At 37.1% G+C, this 12,718-nt stretch overlaps 1 protein-coding gene across 1 annotated transcript in view; it reads left to right on the forward strand.

Annotated features, from left to right (window-relative positions):
* PCLO (piccolo presynaptic cytomatrix protein) overlaps positions 1-12,718 on the forward strand; it is a 368,631-nt gene that overhangs the window by 280,475 nt on the left and 75,438 nt on the right. The window contains exons 14-17 of the mRNA XM_050708091.1: positions 3,152-3,363; positions 7,588-7,638; positions 8,747-8,877; positions 10,552-10,578. Of these exons, the coding sequence (XP_050564048.1) occupies positions 3,152-3,363; positions 7,588-7,638; positions 8,747-8,877; positions 10,552-10,578 (421 nt within the window). The remainder of the gene's footprint in view (positions 1-3,151; positions 3,364-7,587; positions 7,639-8,746; positions 8,878-10,551; positions 10,579-12,718) is intronic.

The following is a 12,718-nucleotide window of genomic DNA, read 5'->3' on the forward strand; positions in this document are numbered from 1 at the left end:
ATAAGAAGCAGTGTGGCCAGCAGGTCTAGGGAAGTGACTGTCCCCCTGTACTCGGCTCTGGTGAGGCCGTACCTTGAGTATTGTGTTCAGTTTTGGGCCCCTCACTACAAGAAGGACATGGAGGTGCTCGAGAAAGTCCAGAGAAGGGCAACAAAGCTGGTGAGGGGTCTGGAGAACAAGTCTTATGAGGAGTGGCTGAGGGAGCTGGGATTGTTCAGCCTGGAGAAGAGGAGGCTCAGGGGTGACCTTATTGCTCTCTATAGGTACCTTAAAGGAGGCTGTAGCGAGGTGGGGATTGGTCTATTCTTCCATGTGCCTGGTGACAGGATGAGGGGGAATGGGCTAAAGTTGTGCCAGGGGAGGTTTAGGTTGGATATTAGGAAAAACTTCTTTACCGAAAGGGTTGTTAGGCATTGGAATGGGCTGCCCAGGGAAGTGGTTGAGTCACCATCCCTGGAGGTCTTTAAAAGATGTTTAGATGTTGAGCTTAGTGATATGGTTTAGCAGAGGACTTCTTAGTGTTAGGTCAGAGGTTGGACTTGGTGATCCTGGAGGTCTCTTCCAACCTAGACAATTCTGTGATTCTGAACAGTATAACCAAAATGAAGCCAGACGCTATTATTATTAGTTCAGTTCAATCCATACTGACACAGCCTACACCATCTAATTAATAAAAAGAAAATCCAAGTAACAGTACTGCAGCTAAAATTTGTTATGCAGGGAAAACATCCTGCTAACTACCCCTTTTTTCTATGGTGTTATGGTCCCCCTTCTGCTGCTTCTCTGGGTCCCACAGTTGTGCTTTCTCTCCAGGGGCCTTGCAGTGTCAACAGTGTCTGGAGGAATCTGCTGGAAGGAGTGTGATGTTTGTGATGAGAGTTTTGGACTTCTCCTTGCTGGGAGGAGGATGATATTGATGACTCCTTCCTCTTCTCTTCAGGATCTGCTTGGAGCCTTTCTTATGTTTTCTAGCATGCTTTGTTCCCTGCTTTTTCTATGCTGGTCAGCAGCTCTGCATCACACATGACTGGATATTGTACACTTTGCACATGATAGATACTTGTTCTTTGTTCCTTCTGTTGGTCCTAAAATTGATTTTGCCAAACTCCTGAGTTTACATTAGTGTCAGTACCAGTGAGTTGCTGGGAGTCCTGGGGCCTCAGCTGTCATCCTGTGCCCAAACTTGGCATCACTGCTGTCACCCAAGGCCCATACTCCTAGAAGCAACAGAAATAGGTCATTCTGCACAGCATAATTGCTGTTATTCCTTTATATCTCAAAATTATTAAGAATAGGCATAATGCCTATAACACACAGTTATGCAAGGTGAAGTGTAACTAAGAGAAATTAAAGTCATAGCCAACCGTTCATTAGACAATTGCTGTTGCAGCTAGACACGCTAAAACAAAGTTCTTAGCAAACTGGAACCAGTCCAATATAAGCATGAGAAGTCCTGAGGCCTATGTGAGCGTGTGGCCTGTTATGGTATTAGTCATAACCAATCTACCTTTGAACTAACGTCCATGAAATAACTAGTAAAGCAGTTCATTGGCTGGCTCAATGCAGATTAAAAGAATGTTTCACCCACCTTCACCCAGCCCTGGAACCCAGAGCTCCATACTGTGTTCAGTGGTTTTGTGGCTGCTCTTGTATCAAAAGGTACATACATTAGCTGGATTAAATCCTCCATTTTGTGACCATGTAGCACGTCACAAATGTGGAGTATTACTTAACACTTACCATCAAGCTATCTTTTGATGGAAATTGATATTATTTTTATTAACTGAAAGTGAACACAGAGTATGACAGAGCTTTGAGGCAGAACTACCCACAGTTCTTTTCATAGCGACCAGATCAGAAACACCAAAGGCATTCATAGACACTGGAACTAAGTTTTGAAAGGACGGAAACTAGGATACATATATTTTTTATTAACGGAGAAAACTCAGAACGAGAAAGAACAGAAGTAAAAGTAAGTTCCCCATCCTTGCAGACATGCTTCCTCCTAGTCTAGCCATCTTTCAGTGGTTTCTGAGATAGAACCACTCTGTAGAGTGCCTTCTTTCTGCCAAACCAAGTCTTTCTAGCCATCACATCTGAGGTTCTGCAGAGTTTTTTGTTTGTTTGTTTGTTCATTTTTGTTTTGTTTTCCCTTGGAAAGTAGCATTTGCCATTCCTTCCAGAAAGATAAACCTAATCCAGCCTAGCAGTCAGGAGGTGGCTAACATATTGCCTTCACCTCTGTCCAGGACAAAAGGAATTTAGAATTCTGAGGAAACTATAATACCCAGTAATCTGCAAACAAGTAAACAAATCACCAGGCATTGTCATAGCAGTGTGTAGGTTGGGAATAGAAACTTACATAGTTTATGTTGCCTAAACCTTAGCTGAACAAGATCAAAGACTATAGCAAAGACCTTAAACCTTTCATACTTTTGAGAACATAGAAAGTAGGCTGGGCCTTTTGTCATTTTAACTCTAAGCACTTTAAGGCACGTATGGAACTTACTTGGCCTCATTTCTTTATTAAATGGAAATTGTCATCTCTAGAGCAAATTCTACCCATTCATTGCTGGTGGTAGGGAGACAATTACAGACCTACCACAGATGTCTCACGTAGGGCTGTATTATTATTTTGATTAATTTGCAGTGCTAAAGTTTTAAGATGCTTTTCTCTTTAATCTTTGTATAAATAATCTCAGGAGCAGAATTCAGATTTATTGAATGTCCAGTTGATTCAAAAAAAAAAAAAGTTGAGGTTAAAGCTTGTTACAGCAAAGTTCAGATACTGGACTAGTTCTCAACAGTGAGACAGCTGTGCACAGGCCAGACTTTAACAGTGTGATTTGCTCCAGTGTGATGCAGAGTGATCATCCAAGGCATACTTTTTCTCAGCTGGAGAATAACCTTCTCAGAAAGCTTGTAAGATAAATAGCACTGGTTGATGGAGTTTTGAATAGAAGGATTGGAATTCAGATGTTGATGTTGTGAGGAGACATCTCTTTTATATGATTTGTCTTTTGCATCCTCAGAGTATACAAGTAGATGATATGAAAATCTGTAAAGATCATTAGCATGTCCCTGTACCATGGCAAGATGGATTTGAAGGTGCTAGCAATTATCAACACAGAGCTCTCTTCCTTTAATCCAGTAGATAAAGCGAAGTCCCCGGGGGTTGATCCCAAGCAGCTGGCTGCAGAGCTCCAAAAGGTTTCCCTACAGCAGGCGCCTCTGGTTGCTTCCTCAGGAGTGGAAAAGGCATCACATGTTCATTCTGGAGCCACTTCTGCCACTTCCAGCGCTATTCCCAGCCCTGGTCAGCCTGGATCTCCTTCAGTCAGCAAAAAGCGACATAGCAGCAAGGTACGAAACTTGCCAGTTATGCAGCAATAACATTTTGAAGACAATAAGAAGTTGCCTATTTATTTTCTTCTATGTAGCCAAGAGCACATACTGATGAATCCATTTCCATGACAGTGATGGTTATTACTTTGAAGACATAGAATCTGGAAACAAGGAAAGGAGATTAAGTGATTTACCCAAGGTCGTACAAGACTGGACCCTCTCTGAAAACAGATTCCTCAAACAATGTTATTGTTTTAAATCAAAATAATTGTTCTTTTTATTATTTGTTTGTGTATCTTTTTAACTGCATCCTACATAATGGTGAGGTACTAGTTTCACAGGAGAAGCTGGTATTACTAAGACTGCAATTTCCAACTCAGTACTAAGTTACTGTTGAAGTGTTACAAGCTGTGAATATTCACAGCAATATTAAGCATTTCTCTGAAAGCTAGGGGAAGACAGAAAAAAAAATCACTGTCAAAATGTATTTTGTCACCAGATAATTCCTGTGAACTTGTTGAGCATAATATTAGATTTTCTTTGCCACATCCTGTCCATTTCTCAGCTGAACTTCCTTCTCCTTGTGCTCCCACCTGCACACCTGGAGAGGGCAGAGTGGGAATTTAGTAGCCTTTTTGCACAGTCAAAACTAGAAACTAGATCCTAAAGTCATCTATTACATTTTTCATTATTTTCTCAAAAAAGCCTGAAGCAAAAATCAGTCTTGTGAAGGCTGCATTTGCTTAAGAAATTTGCAAGATAGCTAAAGCTGATTGCTGTCCTGGATACTCAGCTTCTCACTGTCTTACCATTGGAAGCAAAGCTTCACATTGCAAAACAACACACTTCCTAGATATTTATTTCTCTGTATCTTTATTATTTATCTTCTTATGACTGTCAAGATTTACAGGAAACCCATCCCTATAGGGTTACTACTGAATTGTTTGCTGCTGAAGCTGTGACTGTGATTTGAACTACAAATGTGTTAGGTACCATACAAATGAAAAGCAGAAAATGGTGCCTGCTCATATCAGATAGCTCTTCAATATGCTCACTTTACTTTCATGTGAGGGGAGAACACAAAAATCTCTCTCATCCAGCAAGTTAACAAAAAGTGTAAATATATTGATAAGTTTTCATCACATAGTAATTCTGACTGTTCAGAATTCCCATAGATTTTTACGAACTAATTCAGGTCTACGATCCACATGTTAAATCTATATGTCAAGTTTTAGTGCATCTAACTTAAGGGATCTGTCAGAATTACATGATCATCAGGTTAATAGTTGGTTTCATCACACCTTACGCTAGATACTGTAAACATCTATGTATGAACTAGTTTGCCATCTGCTTTATGTTTACCAGTGAGAAAAATACAGTTTGAAGTACAGTCCATGAGACTGGATGAATCCTGCCTTTGAAGTGCATGCAGTGCATGTAAAGGAAAGTGCAGGGTATTTTAGTGCAGATGTCACCATTCACACTGAAAGACCTTTCATTCAGTTGATGACTCACACTTCTAAATTCACTGAATAGTGAATAGTGTGTGGAGATACATAAATCACTGATACATACTGTATCCTGGAGAGGTCCCTCTCTGTGTCCACATGAGAAGACTAAGTTCCCAGCTTTGGCACTGAAGCTGATCACCTGAAGTTAGATGCATAAATTTCATTTCCTTCTTCACAAAGGATTTAACAGTCTTTTGATGAAAATTCAGCTGTATGCTTGAAAAGATTAAAGAAAAAAAATAAATTAAAGCCTTTATGTAAGGGATGCAAAAGTCAAAACTAATCAGGTAACTATTTGAAGCATTCTTTGCTTATTTCTGAAAATCATGTTGAGAGGCATTCCTTTCATAACAAACACAGCTCTTGTTGACTTGTACAGTTTTTGTTCATTGACTGCAGGCCAAGTTCATAATAGTGTTGCACTTTCTTAGAAGAGAAATCGACTTCTCGTCCTTTCCGGAATGCCTCTCTGCCTTGGACTGAAAGCATTTCCAGGCACACTGCAGCACTGATTCTTTACTTTTGCCAGTTTCATGACAGGCAATATTCAAACTGCCTGTAACTTGCTTTTACTACAGCTCTTCCTTTTAGCAAGTAAAATCTTCTTAGATTTGCAAAACACAAAATGATCTACAAAAAGCTTTTGGTATAGCATATACCCTCCAGAAATGTTGTAGGAGTCTCTTTGATATTCTGCAATGTATATCTCATATTTAATACTTTGTCCCATTACTACAGAGAGTGATAATGCATAATATCAGAGCCTGGCATTTACATCAGTTTCACATCGTGGTAACGACAACCTTCTCCATGAGGTGCAACAGCATTACAAAGTATGGGCTCTTACACAGAGTATGAGTGTGTGTGGGGAGTATCGGAAGAAATTGGAATTAAATTGGATTAGCCATTAGAGAAGATATTTAACCTTTGGGAGCCTTGAAGAGAGTATATCCTGTGCAGACCAGTCTCTTCTATTATGTAAATGCAAGATCATTCTGTGGTACAGATTACATCCATATATGTGCTATGGAAAAATTTAATTGTCTTTATGTCCTGAAGAATGGATTGTGTTCTTAAATCCTCAGATCCCTTAGCTCCTAGAGAAGCCAGCAGTGAAATACTTCTCGTTTTCAAATTAATCCTCACTGAGGCCCTGATAAAGAAATATATTATTTGCATCTCTGCCTTTAAATCCAGATCCAACTTCAAAGTTGGCCCTGCTCAGAGCTGGGGGCTGGACCAGATGACTTTTCCAGAGGTCTCTTTCAGCCTAAATTGTTCATGAAATAATAAAATAAATTATTTCTATGAAATATTTGGGTAGTTCTTCACAGTCAGTTTTAAATCAGCTGACATCAGAGGGAAAAAATATTTAATATGCCTTGTAAATGAAGGCAGCCTTGTAAATGAATACAAGCTGAAAATGTAATATATGATAATATAATAACAACAAATAATGAAAAGTCACTTGGAGAACGAATGACTTTTTACTTGGGCAGATACTGACAGGACAAGGGGTAATAAACTAAAAATGGGGAGATTTATGTTAGAGGTTAGGAGGAAATACTTCCCTCAAAGGGTGGTGAGGCACTGGCACAGGTTGCCACATAAGCTGTGGATGCCCCTTGAAGTGTTCAAGGCCAGGTTACACAAGGTTTTGGGCAGCTTGGTCTGGTGGGACATGTCTCTGCTCATGGCAGGGGGGTTGGAACTAGGTGAACTGTAAGGTCTCTCTTCCAACCCAAACCATTCTGTGATTCTATGATTCTATGTGTTCTATGAATACAGAGACTTAATGATGATAGAGAAATTGAGGGAGTTAAAAATGTACATTTATTTTTACAGACATGCAGGTGACAGACAGCAAAGTAACTGAACAGTTAAAGGCAACTCACTTTAACTGCCTTTGGAAGTCCCAACACAAATTCAACATGCCCTTTCCCTTTTCTCTGAACTACTTCTACAGCATCACTTCTAATACACTCTGTATTATAAACAATTAGCATGAAACAATTAATTATTTTTGCTATTCAGATTTCTGAGAAATGGAGCATTTATAATATTCTGCAAAAATTTTGTAGCTGCAGCACAACTCACTCCAAGTTAGTTCGTAGCATTGTCTGTATTGTTGGTACTAGTATAAGAGCTGAACTATTCTAGTATAATAATAACATCTATTTGTAGAGGTAAAAGATGGGAAATGTAAACCATTTAAGCCTGACCGTGAAAGTTGGCATGATGGTCAGATAGGTCCCTGCCTTTGGCATAAGGAGTTAGATGCATAAGGCCTCTTTGAGGCCTTTTGTTGGTCAGCTCAGACTGACTCACTCTGAGGAAACATTCTGACTTCAGTGACTTCCAGATGAAAACCAGGCAGGTTTGGATTGCTTTCTTTTGCATTATTGTGTGGCTGGGATTTTTCTCGTTATGTCTTGTCCTCAGGTCTGAATTACTGGGGAGATGTTTCTTCACAGCTAATTTGAAAAGGGCAGTGCACCACCTTAACTTCAACATGCTCTTGTCCAGGACTTGTAGTCTCCGTGTTGTCCTTATCCAAAAACCATTCATATCCAACACCCTGAGAAAATCTATAAGGACAATGAAAGTATGTGGCAATATTGCAATATAAAAAAAAATTATTTTTGAGAATCTATTATTTCCAATATGCATATTTATATATAAGTGACTGTGTGCCTATGTATTTATTTGTTTATGTATTTTAATCTGGCAGCCCACTGAAGGTATGAAGTCTGCTTCCCATCCAATTACTGGAGAAATTCAGGTAAATATGTAATTCTTGATGTGTAAATTGTTGTTTCAACTGGCTGATTTTCCCTGTTGAATAAGCGTGCTGAAAACAATCTCCATTAAGTGATTTATTATTGAATTTCTACCCCTTGAAATGTAACTCGATTGAATAACATGAGGTGTAAGTCAGGATAGGTTTTCACTTTCCTCTTTAAAGTTGGCTAGTGAAATACAAACAAGTACAAAAAAATTCTACTGTTCCTGAAAATGATAAAAATATAGTGAAAATCATTCTAATCTTTAACCTTTGTGCAGTTATTTTGGTTTACTTCATCAATTCACAGACTCTAGTGCATACTGTATTGGTATTCTGCTAGAGTCCTTCTGGACTCTACTTACATCAAAGACTATAAGGAGTTTCTCATGATGCAGTGTATACATTTCCATGCAATGCCAAATTAGTGATTATATTTTAAGTAAACTGATTTTACTCTAGTTTTTTTTAAAACAGTGGAACTGGGAGAAGCAGAACAAATGAAGACTAATTTTCTATAGTTTTCTGTCTTTTGTTTCCTGTATTTGTCTCTCTCTCCTATGTAGATATGGTCTTTCCATAGTACTATAACATCCATAATACCATAATTTGTTAGGTACCATAACACTTGTGACACTAAGGGTTTAGTGATGGGTCTCGGTAGGTCAGGGTGATGGATGGATTTGATGATCTTGAAGGTCTTTTCCAACCTAGATGATTCTATGATTCTATTTTCTATAACACACTTCCTGGGCTTGGGCTCTGGGTAGTCAGTACGTGTGTAATTTCTACTGAGTAAACAGTCTATTGCTCAGCAGAATATCAAGTGTTCAAATTTTTACTGAATGGAATAGATCAATATGTCTGTGTCCTTTGTTTTAAACAATACTGGCAGACTGTGAAAGAAAAATTTCTTCCAAGATCCAACATAATCATCTAGCATCTCATTCTAGCCAGTAGAGAGAGACAGAATCTTCCACAATGTTTTTATTTCCAGTCAAAACTAAGGGTCTAATACTCACTTCATGCAAAGGATTTTGGAGAAAAGTCAAATCATTTAGGAACTAAAAACAAAAATAATCTTGCTGTGTTTAAATGCCTTCTCTAGCTTCAAATCAACTATGACAAACACCTTGGCAACCTTATCATCCACATCCTTCAGGCAAGAAACCTTGCTCCCAGAGACAATAATGGCTATTCTGACCCCTTTGTTAAAGTTTATCTTCTTCCAGGGAGAGGGTAAGTGCAGGAGAAATTTTAACCTGAAATTTCTTTCTTTAAATTTGGGCTTGTTGCTTGTCATTAGTTAAAAGAACTGAGAGTTTAATGCTCTAGAAAGCACAGGTACAACACACGGAAAAATGGTAAATTTTTAATGGAGAGCCTTACTCTATTCCAAGGTGAATGTTTATACTTTGCTACTGACTTCAGGGGCTTCATGATCATTTCTGTAGGTTTCATCTATTCTTTTTCCCATCTTTCCATTTAAAAATTGTAATACATGGAAAATTGTGTATTAAGAGAATAACAGTCTGCTGAAAGGCAATAAATATATGGACTTCAAAGTTCTCCCTAGAAATCTGTCTCTAACTTGTATTGAAGTGCATGGATTTGGGTGTAATGATTTGTCCTGTAATTCTGTAATACAAAAATCTACATGCTAAGGAACAGTTTTGCAAACATGCACAGTCACAGTAGCTGAGATTAATTTGAGGTTGCAGTATAATATTAAAGGTGAGAAATATGAGACAGAAATCAGTCATTCCATGTGTTTTATTTATTTATTTATTTATTAAGAGCTAAGATATAGTTTTAGAAATTCTGGTAATTTTGTATTTAAAGACTATACAAATTAGTGACCATATTTTCATAGACCATTGCTTTTTTAAACTCTGACTGTAATTACAAATAGCTAATTACTGTTTAAAAAATATTTTTTTCTGTATCAACAATATTATAACTCTTTTTGTGCCCTAAATTTGCAGAATTTCGCACATATACGTAAGTATAAGCAGCTGTAAAAATACTGCTGACTTAATTGACAGTAGATTTATCTAAAATTAAGCTGATTACCTTAAACTAAACTAAGACCTTGGTTTGCAAAGACAAATTCCTGCAAACTTCTCAATTTGTGTAGTCACACTCATCATAAAAGACTCTTAGGCTGGGACCACGTAACTAAAAATCTGTATTTCTGATCTATTCAAAGTAACAGGAAAGTGCATGCTCAAGTCACAGTTTAGCATTTGGCATATGGGAAAGCACAGCTAAAAGCACACAAATGGTAAAGCTAAAGCATGCGTATTTAGTAGCTTGCTGATTTCAGCTATACAGTATTCAATATTGTTCAGTGGAACTGGGCCCAAAACTATTACTGAATATAATGGGAACAGGTCCTAATTTTTTTTTAATTTTTTTTTTAATGCACCTAAGACTCTCATCAAATACTTGTCAAATCAATCTTACTGGGAATTTTGCAGATACATTCATGATGTAGAAGTAAGGCTTTGAACTACAGAGTTGTTCAACCTGCAGAATTCTAAGTCAGATCAAAATATAGATTCAAAACTGGGGCCAAGTTACGAAGAATCTGGATTTTAGTTTTATTTGGGTTTAAGATATGGCAATTTTACTGTTTTATATGTAGGTTGGGGCTTTTGGGAGTAATGAAAATGAAAAGCTTCTCAAAAGTGCAAAACTTGTATTTGAAAGCAGAGACTAGAACTGTTCATAAATATATTTTATCTGTAGTTCAATCCATACACGACTGCTTATTCCTTGTAATGCCTCTGTTTCCTTTGATTCTGATACTCTAAACTACCATTATTTATGTTTTCTTTCATCTCTCTCTTCTCATTTTCTCTCATGCTGCTTCCTCTGTGTTCCTAACTATGTTTAATGCTGGGTATGCAGACAAGTCATGGTTGTCCAAAATTCAAGGTAGAGTGTACTGTCTTTCAATTTTATTCTTTCATTTTTGTATGCAAGCATGATGTTATGATCAGCCTGTGCATTGAAATACAGATTTCTCTTAAGTCTTGATGACACGATTGCTGCATGGTTTTGCTGTTTATTCTCTAATGAACTTCATTTCCAGGTCAGAAGGAATTGAAACAAGTATTTAGTATGCCTTGATGCAGTAATATCTTAGGCCCAAACTCCGATGACACATGAAATTTCCTTTGATGTCTGCAAGAATCTAGTTTAGTCATAGATATCTAAAAATTCATTCTTATTCACTGAAAGTTGTAAAACAATTCACAGTGAATTGTCTCAAGATGCCAACAGGAACAGCATTGCTTGGAAGTGAGGTGGAATATTTTTCTCTCTGTGCTTTTCACAGCATGTAGACTTTAATGCCAAGTATCAGTCTAGATAATCACCCAGATGACTTTAAAGCTGTTTGAACACATAAATGGCTATTCAGTGTAATTGAATTTTTAGTAACTGGAATTACTAGTGCTTTGTTTGTCCTGGATTTGGAAACATAAGGCAAAATTCTCTTCTCAAGATACACTAATATCAACCAAGGATAAATACACGATAATAGAAATTCAGCTTTCACTCTGCATTTCTTTAAAAGTAGAAAGCTGACCAAACAAGTCAACAGATGGCTTTTTAATAAACAGATCTGCTCTATCTTCAGCCTGGTCTTCATTAGTAGAATTATTAAATGAATGTGTTTAAATGCCACATTTTACTTGCAGTTATTCTATTATACTTTTTTTTTTTTCATTGCACTTTCTGTTGTATTATATATTGATAATCTGTAACCAGGGAAGCATAGAGAAAAGATAAAGAAAAGAGTAATACAGTTTATATCTTTTTACACGGCATACTCTATGACAATTTCAAGTGCAAATTATTTCATACTAGATATGATTAGCTTTAATGAATGTTTTATTAAAGCATCACCATCTGTTAATGGCAGTTGTTGGGGGGAAGGTGTATCAGTAAGATGAACTTAATATTTTTGTCAGATCCTTCCTTTCAGACATTTAAAGACCTTTAGCTTAGTCTGGGGCTGTGCCTCCTTACATGTGATCAAGGTCTCCTGCTTCCCTCTACAACGGATCCACACCATAGGCTACATGAATGTGGGCTTATTCCCCCCAGCCAATTTTGATCCAGATACTTCACTGGAAATACTCCAGAGTTATGCTTTTAACAACACATTTAACTTTCTTCTCTGACAACTCTACTATTCAACACTACCTGAATCAGCTTCTCACATATTTTCAACAATAATCAGAAAATATGAAAAGGTGGTGAAGTTTTAATATTGTAAAAGAAAATCCAGGACTAAGAGACGGATATCATGGATTCACTTTCTTGGTTGATAACACAAAGGGACCTTTCTTACTTCAAAAAGACGTATAACAGTTCTTTTAAATGAACATAGATCTTATGACATATGGACCAAGCTCTATAGTACTATCCTAGCTTCATTATGGTAATAAGTAAATGGATTACAGAAGACATTTAGATAAATTAATATTTCATTAATAGCTGATCAGAACAATTGTTTAAAGAGTACCATGAGGTCAAAGAAAGAGATGCTGCTAGTCCAGTTTTCATTTGCCAGTGTCTCATATCTCTCCATGGATCAATGTAATCTCATGATGATTTTGAGTGAAAAGGATACTTTTTTCAGATCAGAGAGCAGAGGAAAAAAAATCTGCTGAAGAGTTTAAAAGATCTAAGTGCAATACTGAATGGGATATGCTATCAAAATCTAGTTTCTAAAAGTATTCAGGTTTTCCTTACAAAACTGCGAAGAAATAACTTTCTCTTCCATATGGTCTTGATCCCCCTAGATTTTCATTCATCCATCTCTTACTGATACACAAGAAAAAAAGAAACTTTTTTTTTTCAAAAAGATGTGGTTGTACACAGTGGCTGACACAACTAACTTTCTTATAGACAGCTGCTGCTTTCTTCTCATAAGCAGAGGCAGACAGATACTTTGTTTCACAAATTCCAATGCCCTTCACATTTTTCAATAAATTGGAAGACAGTGAATAGCATGTTTTGCTATCAATAGATAAAATATTTTCAAAAATAAATGGAACTATGTAGA

Source organism: Cygnus atratus, chromosome 1 (assembly GCF_013377495.2).
Source record: "Cygnus atratus isolate AKBS03 ecotype Queensland, Australia chromosome 1, CAtr_DNAZoo_HiC_assembly, whole genome shotgun sequence".
Taxonomy (NCBI): Eukaryota; Metazoa; Chordata; class Aves; order Anseriformes; family Anatidae; genus Cygnus; species Cygnus atratus.